General features: G+C 39.5%; 1 protein-coding gene across 3 annotated transcripts in view; it reads left to right on the forward strand.

Annotated features, from left to right (window-relative positions):
- Positions 1-2,396: 2,396 nt before the first annotated feature.
- The window catches only part of LOC119895081 (RAC-beta serine/threonine-protein kinase-like), a 30,726-nt gene continuing 10,075 nt past the window's right edge, over positions 2,397-23,047 (forward strand). Inside the window, exons 1-10 of one of the 3 annotated variants that reach the window (XM_038707903.1) lie at positions 2,397-2,545; positions 5,249-5,386; positions 5,574-5,702; positions 11,044-11,155; positions 11,306-11,456; positions 13,860-13,991; positions 14,931-14,996; positions 15,615-15,683; positions 16,462-16,584; positions 17,413-17,541. In XM_038707903.1, the coding sequence (XP_038563831.1) occupies positions 5,341-5,386; positions 5,574-5,702; positions 11,044-11,155; positions 11,306-11,456; positions 13,860-13,991; positions 14,931-14,996; positions 15,615-15,683; positions 16,462-16,584; positions 17,413-17,541 (957 nt within the window). In that variant the 5' untranslated portion in view covers positions 2,397-2,545; positions 5,249-5,340. Of the gene's footprint in view, positions 2,546-2,615; positions 2,747-5,248; positions 5,387-5,573; positions 5,703-11,043; positions 11,156-11,305; positions 11,457-13,859; positions 13,992-14,930; positions 14,997-15,614; positions 15,684-16,461; positions 16,585-17,412; positions 17,542-23,047 lie in introns of those variants that run through there. The other 2 variants (XM_038707904.1, XM_038707905.1) reach the window with 2 other exon arrangements.

Below are 23,047 nucleotides of genomic sequence, written 5' to 3' on the forward strand. Positions count from 1 at the left end.
ATGCAAATAGATGGAGAGGATAATAGTTCGTAGGTTATCACATGTAATGGAACAGAGAGGACTACTGATTAATATACAAAATGGATTTCGGAAAGGGCGCTCCACAACAGATGCTCTCATTAGAGTAAGTAATGAGGTAGAAAAGGCACTGAAAATGAAAGAGCTGATGATAATAGTGTATTTTGACATTGAGAAGGCATATGATACTATGTGGAGGGAAGGACTACTTATTAAACTAAATAGAATGGGTTTAAGGAAGGATTTATAACTGGATACTAGACTTTTTAACAGATAGGAAAATTAGAGTAAAGGTTGGATCAGAAATTTCTACAGAGTTTAAGGTAAATAATGGCATTCCCCAAGGGAGCACAATTAGCCCTATATTATTCAACATTATGATTAATGATATATTTTCAGATTTAGATGGACACATCAAATCAGCGTTATATGCAGATGATGGGGCCATATGGATGAGAGGAAGAAATGAGACATATGTGTTAGAGAACATTAGGAAAGCAATAGGGAAAGTAGAGAAGTGGTCATTCAAGTGGGGATTTAAAATATCAACAAGCAAATCCTGTTATATGGTGTTCACAAACAAGCGAAAGTGTCATGTAGAAAAGCTTTTTCTATATCAGCAGCCAATGGAAAAAGTAAATGAATTTAAGTATTTGGGATTGTGGTTTGATAGTAAGTACACATGGAAAACACACATAAAGCAATTGGAAACTAAATGCAAACAAGTTATTAATTTACTGAGAGCGGTGGCGGGATGCGACTGGGGTGCAGATAAACAGTCACTAATTGACATATATAGAGCATGCATGAGGTCATCAATAGATTATGGTTTCATAGTATATGATGCAGCAGCAAAAACAACATTGGAAAAAATTTATAAATTACAATACAGAGCCTTACGGATATGCATTGGAGCCATTAAGACAACTCCCATTAACACAATACTCATAGAAGCTGGAGAGACACCACTGGAGTTAAGAAGAGAGAAACTAGCACTAGCATATTGGGTCAGATTGAAAGGAAGTGGGAAAGAAAACCCTGCAAGGAGATAACAAAAGATTATTGGGAATATTTCAAGTTTCGGGGGCATGGGTTTGGATGGACGGGGGAAAAGAGAGTCAGGGAATACGGAATGGAAGCATTAGATTTCACCACACGCAATCCAGTCAGTAACATTCCACCGTGGCTCTATCCAGATGTAAAAACAGATTTTAGTATACTGGAAAAGAAAAGAGGATGGGGAATAGAGGAAGTGGGAATACGGACTAGCAGCTATCTGAGAAACAGTTTCCATAATTATCTAAAAATCTACACAGATGGATCTAAAAATAAACAGGAATGTGTGGGAATTGGAATACATATACCAGAATTCAAAATAAATATCTCAAAACAATTATCAGATAGGCTATCCGTATATACGGCAGAAATAGTGGCAGTCATCATAGCATTACAGTGGGTTGAAGAGGTCAGACCTGATAGGGTGATATTATGCACAGACTCCTTAGCAGTTATTAAAAGAATTCAGTCAATGACATCTGTCAGAGAAGACCTACTGATAGAAATGTTTCACAGCTTATTAAGATTACATCGGGGAGGGATAGATGTTCAGTTTTGCTGGGTGCCAGCTCATGAGGGAGTAAATGGAAATGAGATTGCAGACAAACTAGCAAAAGAGGCATTACAAAAGGAAATAACAGTTCAAATACCTCTAGGAAAAGGAGAAGGAAAAATAGCCATTAAGAAGAAAGGTACTGAAATATGGCAGAAATGGTGGGAGGAAGACAGGAAAGGAAGGAGTTACTTTAAAATACAAAAGTCTGTCAGTAATAAAAATTACAGCGAAAGGACCAGGCGGGAGGAAATTATTATGACAAGACTAAGAGTAGATCACACAGGACTGAATGGCACCTTGGTTTTATTGGGGAAAAGGAATAGTGAAAAGTGTGAAAACTGTGGGATTAAAGAAAATGTTGAACATCATTTTGCACTGCATATTGTTTGAGTTGGAAAGACAGATATTTCAAGATAGGGTTCAGGAAGCAGGGCGAGAATGGAATCTGATGGGGGCATTGGGAACAGAAGGAGAAGAAAAGGGGATAAGAATCACCAGGAAGGCATTATTTAAATTTCTTAAAGACACTGGGTTGGTGAACAGAATATGAGAGCACCTTATTGAGGTTGATAGCTGAGTGATATGATTTTACACACACCAGTACAGCAGGTGGCGGTATGCACTGCAAAGGTGTTTGCAATCCGCCATTAACGAAGAAGAAGAAGAAGAAGAAGAAGAAGAAGAAGAAGAAGAAGACTGTAGACTGTAGACTGTCGCTATCACCAGTGGGAGGCAGCAATGCACTAACAGTGCCTAGTCTGCCGGAAAGGAACAGAAGAAGAAGAAGAAGAAGCTGAAGAAGAAGAAGAAGAAGAAGAAGAATCCATGATGTTTTCCTGGGTGGATGGCCTGCACTGGATTTAACCTGTCAAAACTGCATTCCAACAGGGCAGCGTGGGATTAACTCAGTGAAATGTGCGTTCAGTGTTGTTGTTATAACGTTATCATTAAATATCAAATAGATCGGATTACGAGATAAACTGAGGACCCTGTAACATTAACTCATTGCTAAGAATAACGTTAGGTCTCTCACTACTAACGTTAACTTACCTCGCTAAGTATTAGCAAGGACACATCAGTAACGTTAACCTACAAGGAGGCAATATGTTCGTTAATGTAAGACAATATGTTACGTTTTTAATAATAAACAAATATTGTCCGTTTTGTTTGTTTGCATTCGTTAGTGACATTAACTCGACGGCAACGTTACAGTGGTATCTTGAACGTGGAACTCACCTAAAAGTGTAAAGTTAGTGTATAGAAAGTGTCTTTCAGGATGTAAAACACTAACGATAACTTAATGTGTGATATTAGGTTTTAACATTAATGAGCAAAGTCACTTCTAACTTAGATAACATGTAAGTTATGTAACGTTATAACTTAGCTAAGTTATTTGAAATTCAGAAATGATGAATTGGTATTAATATCAAAGTTCAGGCGCACGGTAAATAGCTAACGTTAGGTTTATAATAAATACATTTATCGCTGTTAGCATACAGCTAACTACTGCTAACTAACGTTAAACAGCAACCTAGCTAACAGCCAACAAAAACAACAGTGAGGTTAACGTTAGCTTAATAACGCTCCTGTGGTATGATTGGTAAATCCGGATTTTGAACTAGATTTGCTAATACTTAACTGAGCCATTATGTTTAATTAAGTGTTAATTTAACGTTAGACATTCGTTATAAATATAGCTAGCACTTTATTCTCCACGTTAGCCTTGTTCGGTGGCCAGACGGGGAAAGTACCGTTCTCGGACTGTATGTAAAAACGCTTTTTGGTTTTCCAGAGGAGCTTTAATGCAACAGTGAATATGTTATACATGCTTAATGTAACGTTAGGATGACAGGAATACCAGCATATACTAAATGCACTGGTGGACGCTAACTAAGTAGTACTAGTAGTAAGTAAGTAACATTTATTCAAGTACTGTCAATTTAAGTTATTTTTTTCATGCCACTTTCTACTTCTACTGCACTCCATTTCAGAGGGAAATGTACTTTTTTCAGCACTACATTTTTCCTACAGCTTCAGTTACTTGTAAATGTAAATGCTCCGTATTTCCGTACTAGTCTCGACCACTCAAAGCGCTTTTTACACTACATCTGCATTCACCAGTCATATACATTCATACACTGAGCCTAAGTGCTCAAACGGAAACTAACATTCACACACATTCAAAATCGGCGTTCAGTATCTTGCCCAAGGACACTTCGACACACAAGTGTCAAGGAGCCAGGGATTGAACCGCCGACCTTACGATTAACGGCCAACCCGCTCAAACCCCTGAGCCACAGCCGATTTATCGGATTATTTATTAATCAATTTAAGGTTTTGACTGTTGTTTGGACAAAAGGTGTCACTTGGTCTCTGGGTATCTGTGACGGCATTTTTCACCATTTTCAGAATTTTTACAAACCAAAAAATCACTGGATTAATGGAGAAAATATTCTTTAGCTGCAGTCCCATACAAAACCGATCAATTGAGCTCCAGCTCAACAGCAGTAATGTCCTGCTTTGAGGAATAATAATCTGATGGTATAATATGTAATAGTATAACAGTCATAGGGGGCATTTTTTGCAAAGTACTTTTAATATAAAGTATATGTAAGTACATTTTCCTGATTATGGACATTTATTTGTATTTTTACAGTGTGGTATTAGTACTTTTACTTTACCAAATTATTTGAATACTTTGTCTGCTTTACAATGTGTTCTGTGTCTGTGGAAACTAAATGCTTATTCAGAGGTGAGTGTTTTTCTCATGTGCAGCTAAGTTAGGCAGAAGGCGTGACTGGCTTCACATTTTGATGTTTCTGAATAGTTTGAGTAACTAACATAGGAGTTGTTTGGTCCATATGCTCCGTGGACAGCAGACTTAAGCTTTAGTTAACACTAGTTGCCACCTTTCGAACATTCACCATAACTAACTAAAATGAAGATATTTTAATACTTGATTGTAAAAAAACGCAAATATTTGAATACATCCCCTTGGGCTTTCAGAGAGGGTGATAGACATTTTTCACCATATTTTTGACATTTTATAGACTAGGAAAATATTAATTGATGAGTCAAAAAAAATCACATATAAATCTACAATGAAAATGAGAGTTAGTTGCAGCCCTGTGTGGTGTTATACTGTTTTAACGAGATGTCTATGAAGATTCTCAGTCAACCAGGTCATAGTTATCCAACGAAGGTTAAAATCAAGGGCAACTGGACTTGGTTGAAGATCTTCAACCAAGTCCTGTTTTAACATCATTAGTTCATATGGGGACAGACAGCTAAGTGTATGTTTTAAATTGGTTTTTAAAAGGTCTTAAAAGTACAGTGGTGCTTTGCGGGGCACTTGTTGAAATCTGACCAGCCATTACAGTAAGCCTATATCCTGATACTGTCTTTGTAGATCAGTAATCATTTTAAAAGATTCTTGACTGTTTGAAATTTAACTAAAACGATTGACTGTAGCTCTGGAAGTAAAGACTACTGAATATCTTCTGTAACTACTAGTGACTGTCTAAAGTACTTTGTTACTCTGTTACACCATTTATTTTTGTTTTGTTCTGTTTGAAAATGAAATGGTCCTATTTCCTTTGTTGTGCTTGTTTTATTCAGCAGGTGCTGTTCAGATTTTGTAACTGACTGAGACTTATACGGCCTAGAGAGAAATCCACTGCTCCCCTCCCCGACCTCCTGTTCCTCTTACCATGAATGAAGTTAATATAGTCAGAGAGGGCTGGCTTCACAAAAGAGGTAAGGCACATGCTGATCAGTAAGGTATTTTCATGCTGATAATAATTCATAGTGAAAGAAAGGCTTGGCACCAATCCTATCAGTCAGTCAGATTAAGCTAAAGGCTTCATCTTAAAATGCCAAACGATGTTCCTATTGATTAAATGTACTTAAAATTTAAATTTTCATTTCTTTTTTTCTATCCCAGGTGAATATATCAAAACATGGAGGCCCAGGTATTTCATCCTGAAGAGTGATGGTTCCTTCATCGGTTACAAGGAGAAGCCTGATCTAAACGACCAAACGTCACCACCACTCAACAACTTCTCAGTGGCAGGTCAGTCTTACAGACACTAAAACATTACCACTCTTTCCCTCACATAGACTTACTTAGGCGGGCCGCCCAGGTACTGTCCCCTCCAAAAGTATTGGAATGGTAAGGCAAATTCCTTTGTTTTTGTTGTTCACTGAAGACATTTGGGTTTAAGGTCTAAAGATGAGACAAGAGTTCAGAATTTCAGCTTTTATTTCCTGGTATTCACATCTAGATGTGTTAAACAACTCAGTCACCCTTTGTTTTGTTGTTTGAAAACAAAACTATTGGAACATGTGACTGACAGATGTTTCTTGTTGCCCAGGTGTTGCCTTTGTATTAGACCACAGCATTCTTAGGTGAGCAAAAGTAATGGAACAAATAATGTTTAAGTAAATAACATTTAATATTTGGTGGCATAACCCTTGCTTGCAATAACTGCCTCAAGCCTGCGACCCATCGACATCACCAAACTGTTGCATTCTTCATTTGTGATGCTACTCCAGGCTTTTACCGCAGCTTCTTTCAGTTCTGTTTTGTTTCGGGTGTTTCTCCCTTCAGTCTCCTCTTAAGGAGGTGAAATGCAGCTCTATTGGGTTAAGGTCAGGAAGACTGACTTGGCCAGTCTAAAACCTTCCACGTTTTCGCCCTGATGAAGTCCTTTGTTTAGTTGGCAGTGTGCTTTGGGTCATTGTCCTGCTGCATGATAAACTTCCTCCCCATTAGTTTCAATGCATTTCTCCGTAAATTGACAGACAAAATCTTTCTGTCCACTTCAGAATTCATTCTGCTGCTACCATCATCAGTTCCATCATCAATAAATATTAATGAGCCTGTTCCAGAAGCAGCCATGCACGCCCAAGCCATGACATTACCTCCACCAGGCTTCACAGATGAGATTGGATGCTTCGGATCATAAGCAGTTCCTTTCTTTCTCCACACTTTGCTAGAGATTAATCTTGGTCTCATCAGTCCATAAGATTGTGTTCCAGAACTTTTGCGGCTCATCTCTCTCTCATCAAATTTCAATCTGGCCTTCCGATTCTTGCTGCTGATGAGTGGTTTGCATCTTGTGGTGTGGCCTCTATATTTCTGCTCTCTGAGTCTTCTTCCAACAGTGGATTGTGATACCTTCACCCCTGCACTGTGGAGGTCGTTGCTGATGTCACTTCCTGATGTTTTGGGGGTTTTCTTCACAGCTCTCACCATATTTCTGTCATCATCTACTGTTGTTTTCCTTGGCCGACCTGTTCGATGTCTGTTGCTCAGTAGTTTCTTTCTTTTTCAGGACATTCCAAATTGTTGTGCTTGCTATGCCCAATGTTTGTTCAATGGCTCTGGTCGATTTTCCTTCTTTTCTCAGCTTGACAATGGCTTGCTTTTCTCCCATAGACAGCTCTCTGGTCTTCATGTTGGTTTATCCTCTTTAACAGGAAATGCAGTCTTTATAGGTTTGACAGGGTGTCCGCGGGGTCTTAAAACGTCTTAAAAGGTAATGAATCAATTTTGCGAAAATTAAGGCCATTGAAAATTATTAAAAAGTCTTAATCTCCAACAAGGTTTAAATTTTGAAGATATTTTTTTCAATATGAAAATCCTGTTTGTCCAAAAGTTTGTTTGCTAAAAGTGTAGGTGAACTTATATATTCATAATGCATAGCCAAAAATACTAGACAGGCAGTGAGTAGTGACTGTGTGATTAGTTTCTGTAACGTTAGGCGCAGGGATCTACCGAGCGCCTATTTCACTCTTAAACGCTCCAAAAATAGATCCGTGTGAACCGGAAATGATTTACGAGTACAACTGACCATAATCTCCCACCCCGCCGGACCCTCAATGCTAAATGTTCAAAACATAGTCGGAGTGGCAATCAGGAGTAACGGGATTAACCCGGTCGCTCTGTGGCCACTTGAACAGCTCCGTTCCTGGAAAACAAGTGTGAGACACGCCGCCAGCAGCTGAATCAGTAAGACAGAAGACAACAGGGAAAATTCAAGGAGCATGTGGGTTTGGCTAATGTTAGCTGGCTCTTTAGCTAAATCGGTGCCTTTTATTGAAACAATTGGTATACACTCACCTAAAGGATTATTAGGAACACCTGTTCAATTTCTCATTAATGCAATTATCTAATCAACCAATCAGATGGCAGTTGCTTCAATGCATTTAGGGGTTTGGTCCTGGTCAAGACAATCTCCTGAACTCCAAACTGAATGTCAGAATGGGAAAGAAAGGTGATTTAAGCAATTTTGAGCGTGGCATGGTTGTTGGTGCCAGACGGGCCGGTCTGAGTATTTCACAATCTGCTCAGTTACTGGGATTTTCACGCACAACCATTTCTAGGGTTTACAAAGAATGATGTGAAAAGGGAAAAACATCCAGTATGCGGCAGTCCTGTGGGCGAAAATGCCTTGTTGATGCCGGGTACCACTCATCTCCACTACAAATAGGAAAAAGAGGCTACAATTTGCAAGAGCTCACCAAAATTGGACAGCTGAAGACTGGAAAAATGTTGCCTGCTCTGATGAGTCTCGATTTCTGTAGAGACATTCAGATGGTAGAGTCAGAATTTGGCGTGAACAGAATGAGAACATGGATCCATCATACCTTGTTACCACTGTGCAGGCTGGTGGTGGTGGTGTAATGGTGTGGGGGATGTTTTCTTGGCACACTTTAGGCCCCTTATTGCCAATTGGGCATCGTTTAAATGCCGCGGCCTACCTGAGCATTGTTTCTGACCATGTCCATCCCTTTATGGCCACCATGTACCCATCCTCTGATGGCTACTTCCAGCAGGATAATGCACCGTGTCACAAAGCTCGAATCATTTCAAATTGGTTTCTTGAACATGACAATGAGTTCACTGTACTAAAATGGCCCCCACAGTCACCAAATCTCAACCCAATAGAGCATCTTTGGGATGTGGTGGAACGGGAGCTTCGTGCCCTGGATGTGCATCCCACAAATCTCCATCAACTGCAAGATGCTATCCTATCAATATGGGCCAACATTTCTAAAGAATGCTTTCAGCACCTTGTTGAATCAATGCCACGTAGAATTAAGGCAGTTCTGAAGGTGAAAGGGGGTCAAACACAGTATTAGTATGGTGTTCCTAATAATCCTTTAGGTGAGTGTATATGTCAGAGGGCACACGCCTCTGGAGCAACTAGGGGTTAAGTGTCTTGCTCAGGGACACAATGGTGGATGGGTCACAGTGAGGAATTGAACATGGGTCTCTCACACCAAAGGCATGTGTCACATCCACTGCGCCATCACCACCCCCGTACTAGTGGTAAGTTATATACTATTATTGAAATTAAACTAATAAACTATTAAACTATTGAAATTATATTGAACATAATGAATATATTAATATCAAACTTACAGTTTACTATTAAATAAACAATATACTTTTAATTTAGTGTTATAATATTATACTAATACAGTCATTTAGACCAGTTCCTCCTCCAGGTTGTGCCTGTGCTGCACCGCCTACACTACTTACGTTATTCATCACTCAGTTGATTCTCTTCATCTTTGTTCCCTCCTGGCCTATTTGAATTTTGTTGTATTGGTCAATGAAAGTTATCACACATATCTTTGCAGGCAAGCTCACATTATCTAGTTTAAACCAACTAAAACACAAAATGACACTGTGTTGCGTACATAAACGGCATAGCTTACGTAAGACAGTGGCTTATTGCAGGAAATCTGACCTTCACATAGAAAAAGGTTAGCCCACACAGGCTGTTATAGGCAACTGAGAAAGTTGGTGAATGCCTCAATTTTTAGGTGGCATTACAACCTGGTGACATATAGGCAATAAATATGTTATAAATATATTTAAATTCCTTTTAAAAACACAAAAATGTCCCTTTTAAAGGTGTGTGGCTGATTTAATCGGTTACAGCTGTAGTGGAACAACGGTGTGGATTTGTGCATTTTATATTAAATAAATTTAGAGCTACTCCAAATTCCTCCGTTTCTCTCCCAGAGAGGCGCAGGGGGTTGGAGATCAACTTTCAACGAACCAGTGATTAGCATTTCCCTGAACAGCCTATCAGAACTGCCACCCCCACACACACACACACGTAACCGTGGCAACTGTCCTTGCTCTGTGTTTTATTACCCCATCAAAGGGACACCCCGGTCTCACCCAAGTTGTGACATAACCCCTTTAAATAACCAAAGACTGCAGTCTCCAAAGACTCAAAGCATTTAATTAAGTTTAATTAAATCTTTAGTTACTTGATTACGTTTGCCTCTATTTGAGTAGTTATGTTAACATGTTGTTGCTATATGTTGTTGATATTAGTGCTGAAAAGAATCTAAATAAGTTACTTGTGCAGTGTTTTTTTATTTTCAGCAAGACACTCCCTCATCTAATGTAATCAATTCTTGTTCATATTACTTTCCTACAAAATTCCTTTAGAAATGATGATAAACAAATGTCTTACTATACTCTTAATCGCCAGCTTGAATTTAAGGATGAATGACGATGAAGGCCGTCGACAAGCCGTAAGACCTAACCAACATTCTGTGGTCAGATATTTCCTTTTAACTCCTAAACTCATAACGTTAGCTTACTTTCATTAGTTCTCCCATGCTGTATGAGTCAAATGCTTCCCACAATCGAACCTTCAGGCTCATTGTGCCGCCATTGTTTGTTTACCCTTTTATATCACATTAGTTAGAGAATACTGTAATATAATCAAGAACTGTGTGTGTTGCCTATTTCTACGTCCCTGCCAAGAGAATTGACCCTTTAGATATGAGACTGACTGATTGATTTAAGATAATTGAGCGATTATTAACTAACTGATCACTAGTAATAATTGTATAATTATTAAAGCTACCTAGAGGTCCGAAGACTCTTGGATTATAACAACTCCGGTGGTGCCCTGGAACAAGGAATAATTTTAGATTTTATGAGTATTAAATTAAAGTCATAATTGGGTATTAATTCTCATAAATTTATTAAAATTCATAACTAATTTAAGCCTGCTACACAGCTCAAAGTTGAAAAAGTCTTGAAAAGGTATTGAATTTTACTTCAGGATTCCTGTGTATACCCATGAAAACTTAGACTAGTCTTGGAGAGATATTTAATGTTTGGACAGTCAACCTAAACCTAAAGGCAACACCTGGGCAACAAGAAACATCTGTCAGTCACATGTTCCAATAGTTTTGTGGGTTCAAACAAAGGGTGGTATGTACAGGGAGAGAGAGACAGGAAGAGGAGGGGCGTGTGTGGGAAGGGAAAGGGAGCAGATTCAATTAGTGAGTAAACACTAAAATACAGTGGAGAATAAAGTAGGAAATGGTGAGATAAGCTAGTTAATGCAGTCTTTTAATTGTGTTTTTCACAGAATGCCAGTTAATGAAGACTGAAAGACCCCGGCCCAACACGTTTGTCATCCGTTGCCTACAGTGGACAACTATCATTGAACGCACCTTTCACGTGGACACCAATGACGAGAGGTAAGCACAGAGTCAAATATTATATCAAGCAAGCTGCCATTTTTCCTCTAGGCTTGTGTCAAACTATGGTGAAAATATTTGAAATTATGCCAACAGATTCTCCAAAACTAGATTTAATGCCTAACAGTTTGTGGGATTTTTGCCTCTCAGAGAGGAGTGGATGCGGGCAATCCAGTCTGTGGCAAATAGTCTGAAGATGAGAGAACAGGAGGAGGAGGAACCAATGGATGTGTTTGGTTCGCCCAGCGAAAGCAGTCTGGAAGAGATGGAGGTGGCTATGTCCAAAAGCTGCCCCAAAGTGGTGAGAGGATCAGTTGTTGGGGAAATGGAATATAGTGATCTCAGTTTTGATCTGATACAAAAGACAGTTTGGCAATGTTTTGTTTTGTCCTTGTGAGGGAATTTGAAAGCACAAACTAGGAAGCAATATTTTGAGGGGCGTTATAGAGGGTACAGTGAGGTTTTTGATAAGTGATTTATTTTTTACTGTAACATTTAGTTCAGAGTAGCAGATTAGCAGTCTGCCTTCAGACCCAGAGAAGCCTTTATTCTGCAGACAGTTTTAAATTATTACTATTATTATCGTTTTAATTGGTGCTGTGTTGACAGCTAAGCAGAACTGGGAGTGAATTGGTTGCCTCATATCGCATGCATTATGAGAGACTATTAGAAGGTGCTTCTTGTTTTTGTATTCTTTTTCTAAACCTCTAACTTTTTTCCTGGTTGCTAGTTTCCACCTGATGAATGCCACCTGTATATGAGGAGGTGCGGATAGTGAGATTCGATCATTAGCATAGGACAGCAGTGGTGGCCGACACAGGACAAAACGTGTCTCTTCTGAGACAGCAGAGTGGCCAGTCAAGAAATGAGGTTTCTTTAGATAGATATATTAAAATTAAAAATGTTTTAAATTTACTTAATTATTCAGTAAAACAAGATATTACTATGAATATTATTGATAATCGTTCATCAATTGTTCAACATAAAACAACAGCAACATCAAGAAAGTGCTAGATGATATCTCATACTCCTGTAATACATTATTTTACAGTAATCAAACATTTTGTTCCATCTTGGGAGTGTTGGCTCATCTGGACTAACATACCAAAGTAAATGAAGAACATCTCATAAACTATCACATCTAGTGCATCAAGTGTGACCACTGACAGATAACAATGTAAGCCTCACTGTTTCTGCACCACAGTCCATTATAAACTACATAATACGTGAAGTTTACAAATGCATTGTCAGGTGAGGATCAAGGCTCCTTTCGCTTTGCTTAATTAGATAAGCATGCAAATCTTACCAAAATGTCATTTTAAATTTTTTGAAATACAACAGAAACATAAAGTAGTACTGGCAGCCATAATTTCAGCTTGTGGTAAAACTGTTCAAAGTTTTTAATGGGCATTTAGCATGTTAATAATCAAATTACACATTTGTGTGCACAGTTGTGAAGCAATAGTCTACAAACAAAGTTGGGCTAACCCCAAATAGTCGAAGATTCGATGTTACGATGGGCGGAGCCTGATTCGACTGTCAATCTCACAGTCGAAGCGTCGCAGCTAAAAAGGATCACGCCAATTTGGCGATATGGGGGTGCTCAATGTCTGATTTTACATATCTACCAGTTTTCTCCCAATAAGTTAATATACAGCCTGTTACAATATACATTTCAATGTTTAATGCTGTAAATAAACATGTAAACAGAAATCAAACTTTCTATAAATGGCGTAGCGTGTGTGTGTAGTGGCAGAAGAGGAACGCTTGCTGAAGAGACTAAGCCCCAGCTTCACTGGTGTTGTACCGAGTTGTCCGCACCTCAGAGGACTTTCGGATAATTTATCAACATTGATGAACCACACAAAAAATATTTTATCGTTTTTAAATAGCTGGCTACTTGGAATAGACCCGCGAGGAACTGTGATGTGCATGCCGTTGTTGGCAGCTTAGCATGCACGCAAAACTCTGCACAAGACCGGTGAATGACAGGCGAGAGAGAGAAAAAAGGGTCTTCAAATAGCCTCAGTTTAGATGGATGTACAGTGTAAATTGAATAAATAGAGACTGCAGCTCTGCAGCTTCATCGTGTTATAACTTCTTCGACGACGAAGATAGAAATGTCCCATTCTAAGATAATAAAAACATAGCGGTTCATTCTGTAAGGTATACACCACTGAAAACATAGTTATGGAGTTAGTTATTGTTGTCAATAGATCCTCTGAAATATTACACACTGGACCTTTCAGGGGACATGACGTCACAGAGATGGAGTGCTGATGTTGCACTGGTGCTAGGAGTAGCAACCATGAGGTAGCTGCAAAAACTCCTGTATCACACTGATAGATTCAGCACAATATTCATTTTACATTACACCTGCACTAACAAAACATTTTTGGCCACTGGGGGCAGTGGAAACAAAATGTGAACACAATCTGGACTCACCTTGTAAGTTGATATTGTAAACTTATTAGCAAGTAGTTGCTGATCTACACATAGATCCCTCATTTAGAGTTGTGTTTGTGTCCACCCGATGAATGTAGTCCAATGTTCACTCTCTTTCAGCCGTTTGTGGTCTTCCTAAAGGAAATATGTGGCTCTCTCCACTGTGTTCACCAGCTAGTCTCCAGCTGTGTCTGTCTGTTGTTTTGGTGCGGATTCATCCCCAATGAATTCTCACACCTTGACCTTGTGTACATTACAGACAATGAGTGACTTTGAGTACCTGAAGCTGCTTGGGAAGGGGACATTTGGGAAGGTAATTCTGGTCAAAGAGAAATCCACCGGTGTACATTATGCCATGAAAATACTGCGCAAAGAGGTCATCATAGCCAAGGTAAGTAAGAGATCTACAGCTGTCACTCATTGCATTCTGCTGCTTCATACTCCCATACCTTCATACCATGAACGCCACAAAGTTTGGGAGAAAAGTTGGGCCACTAGAGGGCAACAGCATCAGCATAGTAGGGACAGTCTGATTTCCATTATGGCAGTATTATGTCATACTGGATATCTTTACTAAACACCAGGACCATGATTCTTTCCCTAATGTTAACCAAGTGGTTTTTGTTACTTTAATCTAACCATATTTTAATAATCAATAAACATTTTCTGACACTTTATTAGGCTATCTCTGCCTCCAATAGAAAACATTACAAAGAAAAATCAATTAAACACCACTTATTAAGAAATTTGGGCCTGTTTCTACATAACTAATTATTATTGGGGGGGGGTGATTGTGAGGGCAGTATTCTCTTTAGTCCCCAGACTCAAAAATCCAGCAGATTATCTGGCATTAAATGTCACACATCAAGTTATTTCTTTCTTTTTGTGAAACATTTATTCTGAACTGCTGTTTATAATATTATAGCCACCTGTCCATTTCCTGCCTTCCTACTGGACATGTTACTCCATGTTTCTTGGCAGCTGTTGTCTGTTCTTCCCCAGCATGTTGCTACACCTTCTCTCTTCAGTCAGAAATCTGCACAAAATGGATTTGTATATGGATATGTCACTCCACAACTATTGGGTGTTGGAATTAAAATGCAAATGAATTGAAGTGCCCCCTTCTAGTACTGCTGTAATGATGCAGAGCGGGGCTGTTGCTGATTCTGGGGCAGAGTTGCAGAATGAAATAAGAAACTTATACTAAGCTGTTTTAAGATTAAAACAAAGATCATGTCAAACCAGATAGTTACCGTGACCCTTTAAGGAAAGCTTTACATTTTATATGGCGTGTTTTCAGTGTTTCTGACAATAATGTTTTTGTTGGCAGGATGAGGTGGCCCACACAGTTACAGAGAGCCGAGTGTTACAAAACACACGACACCCCTTCCTCACGGTGAGAATACTTACAAATGACCCAGCTGTTAGTAAAGCTCAGCAGGAGTGCTGTCTCAGACTCCATTCATGGACATACATTGTCACAGTTATACAATTCCTGTAAAGAAAGAATTCACATATTTGGAACAACAAGTGAATTCTATTGAAATGAAGGTTGAATATCCTGTAAACAGTTTGATTCTGCTGGAAAAATATAATATAATTTACTCCAAAAATATAGATTTTTGGAGCTCTACTGGTTTGGAAGAATTTACAGCGGAAGCGGATGGATCTCAATTAGTCATGAGGATTCAGCTCTATCTCTGAATTAATAATGTTCAGTCCCCCAATAATTAAAACAATGGTTTTTACAACTGGAATCAAAAGCCTTTGAAAGCATTATGGGATATTTATGTTATATGATGAATGAATCCTAGACAAATGAAATTATTTCAGTCAGATAAGAAGCTACTAAAAAGGCCGTTCATCACACCTGACCTGGTGAAAGTATATCCCTCTTGTGATTTCACCCCCCAAAAAATTCACCTGATGGTATAGAGGTACGCTGGGATACTGTATTGTAACGTGTGCACTAACTGTATGTATTCATTTTTCTTATGGGATTTTCTTCCTGCAGACACTGAAATATGCCTTCCAGACCCACGATAGACTCTGTTTTGTAATGGAATATGCCAATGGAGGCGAGGTGAGAACTCACACACACACACACACCCCACAGTCACCTGGAGATACACTGATGTCACTTGGTGTCACACTCAAACAAATCCTCTTTAACAGGTAAGGGTTTGACTCTGGCCCCGTCCACACTACTGCGTTTAGGTTTTAAAACGGAGACCTTTTGCTACGTTTGCACCTCCCGTCCAGACTAAAACGATGAAAACGAAGACCTAAAACAGAGAAGTTTGAAAACGCTGCCGACCCCGTTTTTCGTTTTGAAACTCCGGAGGCCGTTTTAGGGAAGACGGCTGAAAATTGAGGACTTTAGAAACGATGACGCAGACACTCACGTTTGGCTCTCTGATTGGCTCTTACAAGTCATGCAAAACACGATGCTGCGTTTTTGACTTGGTATTTTTATTAAAATATTTTGGAAATATAACACTTACAGCCTACTGGCCCCACAGCCGCTTTTACATTCAGTAACAGTCCCAGCTCGTTCTTGGTCCATGCAAAATAAAATCTGGTGTGGTTCTTAGTCTGTATTACTTTCTTCTTTCACCAAATCTTCTGTAACCACAGAATAGACCATCTGCTTCGTGTTTACACCGGCTCGCGCATGCCCAGTATACCTGAACGGCCACTAGAGGTGCGTTGTCAGTCGTTTTAATGTAGATGCAGATCAACTCTGATACACAGCTAAAACGCTGCTGTGGACGGAGATCGTATATTTGTGTTAAAACTCCGTTTTTAAACTAAAACGGAAAAGTCTAGATGGGGCCTCTATCTGCTCTCTCTATTTTCAGCTCTTCTTCCACCTTTCCCGGGAAAGAGTGTTCACAGAAGACCGGGCCCGCTTCTATGGCGCCGAGATTGTGTCAGCGCTTGAGTACCTCCATTCAAGTGATGTTGTTTACCGTGATCTGAAGGTGAATACACTTAATGTCCGTCAGTTTGGAAATATACAATATCCATACAGGGTTTATATCGTGACTTCAGAGAAGGTCATAAATTTCCATTTTCCATTTACCACCACGTCATGTTTTCAGTAGAATAAACAAGGCATCTTCAGCTGAATAGAATTTAATTTAGAAGCATTTAATAGCAGTTGCAGTCTTTATTGATATATCTGTCAGTAAGTAAAATTTCTAGATAAGATCTGAAAATGTTATTCTTACTTACCTTGTTTGTGAAATATGGCCGGTATTTAAGGTGAGTGTAGGTAAGAGTGTGAAGCTAGAATTGGAATAGCAGCAATGTCACGATGGATGTTCTCTGGGTGCTCCGGCTTCCACCTACCCTCCAAAGACATGCAGGCTAGGTTAATTGGTGACCCTAAATTGTCCTTAGGTGTGGATGTGAGTGTGAGTGGTTGTCTGTCTATGTGTGGCCCTGCTGGCAACCTGGCAACCTGTCCAGGGTGTAACCCACCTTTCGCTCGATGTCAGCAGGGATTGGTTCCAGCCCCCCCCACTCCCCCCCCCCATACGCAGGATAAGCGGTTGACGATGGATGGATGGATGGATGGATGGGTTTCACTGGGCGTTACTTGTAGGGATACTTTCCATGATGTTGTCAGACACCTGGTATAACAGTCTGCACCTGTCATTGGCAAAAATAAGGACTTTTTGTGGATGTAATTTTGACAGATGCAGTTGCCCCAAAGGAATATGTTGCAGCCATTGTAGACTCTGATTTATATCAATGATCATAAGACTCAGATCTGATGTGTTTGCTGCTATTTTCCTCTCTCTCAGTTGGAGAATCTGATGCTGGACAAAGACGGCCACATCAAAATCACAGATTTTGGTCTTTGTAAGGAGGGCATTACCCCTGATGCTACAATGAAAACCTTCTGTGGAACCCCTGAATATCTGGCACCTGAGGTAAATGCATGTTCAGTGCAGTTTCTGACCTCTACACAAGGCATCATATATTCATACACTACAAACATTTACTACCACAAATTGCTGATCTCATGTTTAAGCAGATTTCCTGCATATATAAATACATTACCCGCATGTAATGAGTGTTTCTTGACACGAGCATTGTTTTTCACTTGATTACTGCACCATTTACATAAACTTCCAGCTGAAACACAGGCTCACCAGACATACTATAGATAAATGTAAGCATAACCAAAAAACCTGAGACTGACACACAGCAGCACAGGCCAAGATAACCCTGCCTAGCCTTCATCCAGCTACAGCTCTCACACTAATAAAAATTGTGCTGTGTGCCAGTGTCAGGTTTTTGAAAAACAAAAAAAGAACCTCAGTGATGTTAATCCACTTAATGATTTCAAAATAGTTTCACCCACATATACTGTGAGTTTTTTAACTATTTTTAACAGTTTCTGATTTATAGTCAAATCTGTGTTTTGCTGGAAGCACACTAGAGTATACTATAGTACTATTTGGGCTTGTTTTAGGTCTGATACGCCCCTCCTGACAATTGCGGGGATTTTAAGTGCAAAACATAGCAGACACCAGTGCAATTAGCTGACGACAACAATCTGGCTCCTGCCTTGTTCTATTTCTGAAGTCACATTTGATCAAATGAGTTTCTGTGAGATCCTTGGAACCGCCACTCTGAAGTAATTTAGTATAAAAGATGGGTGCTATGGGGTGTGAGGAGATGTGTGCTGTGAATGTGAAAATTAAAAATGGGCCAAGAGTCTTTTTGTAGAGCACACTGAGCTGGACTTGTGTGAGAAATTTCTAGTCAATTGGCTGTATGGTGTGAGGGGCATGGCCTTTCCAAAATTGCACTTTGCTGATCTGCAGGTGGGAGGGATTGGTTTGTTATCAGGGCAGGATACAACTAATGATTTACACCTGTTTGTGTGGATGATATATTATTTTAATTTGAGCAGTGAGTGAGATGAACTGTGATCTCACAAAGAGTGAGAATGTAATCTCAACCAGCAAAAGGAAATACCAAAAAGGTAAGAACCTTGACTCTTTAAACTTGGCCCTCTCCCCACTCCTAAACCCAGATCTTTCTGAGTTTAGCTGTGAACCAGGGTTTGTGAAAGTTATAAATCACATTAGTGTATGTTGGGATACAGCAAGACTCACAGAATTATTATGCCTTTTAAATTGTTTAACAAAATAGGATGCTAATGCCAGCTAATGTTAGCCATTATACCTTGTCAGTTGGTGGATTTGACAAGAAAGCTATGCTGATTCTGTAACAGAATACTAACCACATGCTGCATGTCATTGAAATCATTTTGCTGACTAACTTCGGAAGTTGCCAAATGTTAGAAAACAAGACTTGCGTTAAGACGAAATAACATCTACCTTACATCTCATTTTGCTGTTTTAACACGCAAATATGGTCTGTATCGTCAGATAAAGAGGTATTAAAAAAAAATGTCCAAAATGTAAGTGAGCCAGATTTAGCTGGCAGCTTAATGTTATAATAACAAAACATTAAAACATGGCATACAGACATTAAAAAACAACACAGGAGCATGGATGAAACCGTAAAGTACAAGTTACATAAGCACAGACAAAATCAGGCAAGCACAATTGATGACACGTAAAATACATCGACATACAGTGGATAGAAAGTCTACACATCCCTGTTGAAATGCTAGGTTCTTGTAATAATGACAAATGTCAGAACTTTCCACTGTTTTTTTTTTTTAACAAACTGAAATCTTCAAGGGGGACAATGAAGAAGGAAGAACCTTACAATGGCCTGGCTGCATAAGCTTCTTCTGGTGAAGCCATGCTTTTGTGGATTTGGATGTGTACTTTGGGTAGTTTTAATGCTGAAAGGTGAACTTCATCTTTCTAACAGACGCTTGATGGTTTTGTGCCAAAATTGCCTGGTATTGGGAATTGTTCATAATTCCCTCCACCCTGACTAAGGCCCCAGTTCCAGCTGAAGGGGGGGGAAAAAAACCCACCATGCTTTGGAAATTATTTTGTACTCGTCTCCTGACTGATATCTTTCAACAATGACATCTCTCGGATGCTTTGAAAGTTCTCTGCGGACCATGGCTTTTGCTCCGAGATGCAACTAAGAAAATATCAGGAAAGTCCTACTAGAATAGCTGAGCTTTATTTGTGATTAATCAGTCACTTTAAATAATGGCAGGTGTGTAATGACTTCTAGTTAACCTGCGTTTGAATGTGATTGGTTAATTCTGAACACAGCCACATCCCCAGTAATAAGAGGGTGTGCACACTTATGCAACCAGGTTATTGTCAGGTTTTTATTTTTCATTTTTCCCCTCGATTGTTTTTTTTTTTCTATTGAATTGTACACACTATAGGTCACATTAAAGGTGGAAAATTCTAACGTGATTTCTTATTTTTACATCACAAGAACCTGGCGTTTTAACAGGGGTGTGTAGACTTTCTCGATTCACTGTAGCTGTGTTTTCCCATTTTCATAATGCTGTGTGTAATCGAATCAAGTAGAAAAACAAATCTAATTTCTGTTTTTGAGAATTTTTATATTTTTTTTGACTCTCCTGCGCCAAAATTGACCTCCATGGGAGTATGTAGAGTGGAAAAAGTGGAATTCTAGAAGACGTTTTGAATGGTTTCTGAGAAGTCACTGCGAGTTATCCTGTTCAGGATTTAGTCTTTGAGGTGGCTGGTCCAAGCTCTGATGCTCTGTAAAGATTTTCCTGAGGGAAAGGGTGAGAACAGACCACTTGTTTTGACAGACACACAAATTGCAATTTTCCTGGCCAATTCTGATTTCCGACTTGATGGTCTCGTCTCGGGCTCGAACGCATTTGTACTCGGTCTTGTCTCTGTTTCGGATATTTATTTCAAGACCAGCCCATAGCCTTGGGAATATCAATAAATTGCCTGTGCATTGTCTGATTTTATTAACATCCTTGTTGGAGTTTGACGTGTGACAGCAAACTATAAATGTTGAACTCATTGTTCAGCATGAATAGTTCGGAAACTGCTGGTTTGTCCGACTGGAATTATATTATACTAGTGGTAAGCTATATAGTACACTATTATATGAAATGATGATGAATATAAAGTTTACTATTAAATGAACATAATACTTTTTATTTATTGTTATAATACTATTCTAATCTACTCATTTATAGGCTACTAGTTCCTCCTCCAGGTTGTGGATAGACACTCTGCAGTGGACAGATGTAGATTTAGCCAGAGCCGAATATGCAGTTTTAGACAAAATAACTAACTTTCTTGGGTGAGGACCCACTCCCACAACCCCACATTGTGTGCTCAGTTGTTAGGGCCCGAGCACGACCGTGTGAGGTCCCTATTGAATTTGCTAAGATTATTTTTTTTTCTGCAAAGTAGGCTCCATTGACGGGGCCTAAACATACTCAAACTCACCAAAATTTGCAAACATGTCAGAACTGGTGAAAAATTTCATATTTTATGGGTTTTGCGCATGGGCGTGGCAAAATGACTCGCTAGCGCCACCTAGAAAATTGGAAAAGATTATCCCCTCGTTCACGTTCAACCTACATGTACGAAATTTTCTGGGGACGTGTATCATATCAAGACGCACAAAAAAGCCTCAAGAACCCATACCCTAAACTCAACAGGAAGTCGGCCATTTTGAATTTTAAGGATTTTGGATGATTTACACACTCCGTACTTTAACGAACTCCTCCTAGGGATTTAGTTCTGTGAGTTTTCGTCAATGGGCGTGTCCGCGGCGTCAAAGATCAACTCTTCGCAGGAAGTTGTTGTAACTTCAGTGTACATACTCACATCTGAACAAAACTACGTGCTTGATAACTCTCCCACCCCGCAGACATCTACACGCCAATACCGATTTATATTAGTAGCTCCACATAGGGGACACAGGAAGTGACATACAAACACCTTCATGCAGCGTCGGAACCGCGTAGCAAATTCACAGCCGCACCAGCAGAGCTCCAGAATATGCAACGCGGCCGCCTCACATCCGGACGCACTACATGTGCGAGGGCCCGCCCGTCGCTGCTTGTAGCTTTAATTCTTCTATTTGTTTTTCCTGCTTTTTTTTTTTTTATTTATTTTTTTCTTTGTCTTGTCCTATGCCAATCACATGCCTGACTAATGCTAAAGTAAACACATCTATCCATTGGTGATTAGCCTACAAAACATTTCTGTATATGTAGAAGGCTCAGCTCAGACTTGGCCACAGACCCTACGTTCTCGCATGTGTTTAGCCTACGTCACTTACCTGTGGTGGTTGGTTCGGCTCGCGACCGGCTTGCGTCATTGGATAGCTAGAAAATCCACACTACAGGGGAAATATAGACAATGCTGGCAAGGATACAGGCTACAAAGAGTGCATCTGTCTTCTGTTACCAAGCAAACGTTAATGACAGATGCTGTATAGATTGAAGTAACAGGAGATACTATGGGCGCTAAAGGTGGCTAAATGGCATTATTCTTACAAATCAATGTAATAAGACCAAAGTTTTACACTTTACGTTTTACACGCTTTGATATTCATTTTTTATTTTATTTTTTTTCTGTTTGCATTGGAACAACACAACAAGCAAGGGGGGCATAGCAGAGCAATACGAGACATTCCACACAGAACTCCAAAAATGGATCGGACCAAATGATTGGCATCTCTCAGGGCTTAAAGCTTTTCGGCGTGCTGCGTTTTAGATTCGACAATATATAATTATGTTTGTGGAAAGAACTTATTGCTTTTTGTGTGTGTGTCAGAAGTGCTTGTCATCAGCACAATTTGGTGGCTTGGTGTATATACAAAAGAAAGAACTTGTACTTCCTGACAACATGGACACGTGGCTATTTTAGGCCTCACAGGGTGGAAGTTTCTATTGGGTTAACGTGTAGCCACTTTTTTTTTTTTTTTTACATGTTGCAACTGTAGTTGGGCTAATATAAAACAACAGTGTGTGTGTGTATTTGATAATGCATTTTGAACTAAACATTTTACTAGATTGGATCGTCTAGACCTTTGCCCAGTTGATGAGGTTGTTTTTGTCGGAATGTAATCCATTGGTGGACTACGGCTTCACATACAAGTGGCATCAGTTTTGATTATAGACTGTGCTTGAATTGGGCCACCGGTTCCAGAGCTTTCACACTTTACATTTTGGTGTACTGGAACATTTTTTGCTGTTCTTTTCATACCAGCACTTTTCTCTGGGCTCTGTGTGACGCTCACCTGCAGCCATGTGCATAAAGTTGCTCGTCAAAGTAACTTTGAACTGACCAATCGCAGCCTGGATGGGGCGGGACACACAAACGGTTGACGGCAAACCTTTGAAATTGAGCTTGTTTTTCTGCATAAATGATTGACAAGTTAGTAATAGCATTAATTAATTAGAGACTGACCACCGTGCAGATAATTTCTTACACAAGGACTTCACGAATGAAAGTAAACCACAGAAATGAAACGGCTCTCTGA

Source organism: Micropterus salmoides, unplaced genomic scaffold (genome assembly GCF_014851395.1).
Source record: "Micropterus salmoides isolate LMB-PRFRI ecotype aquatic unplaced genomic scaffold, ASM1485139v1 Ms_hic_scaffold_9, whole genome shotgun sequence".
NCBI lineage: Eukaryota > Metazoa > Chordata > Actinopteri > Centrarchiformes > Centrarchidae > Micropterus > Micropterus salmoides.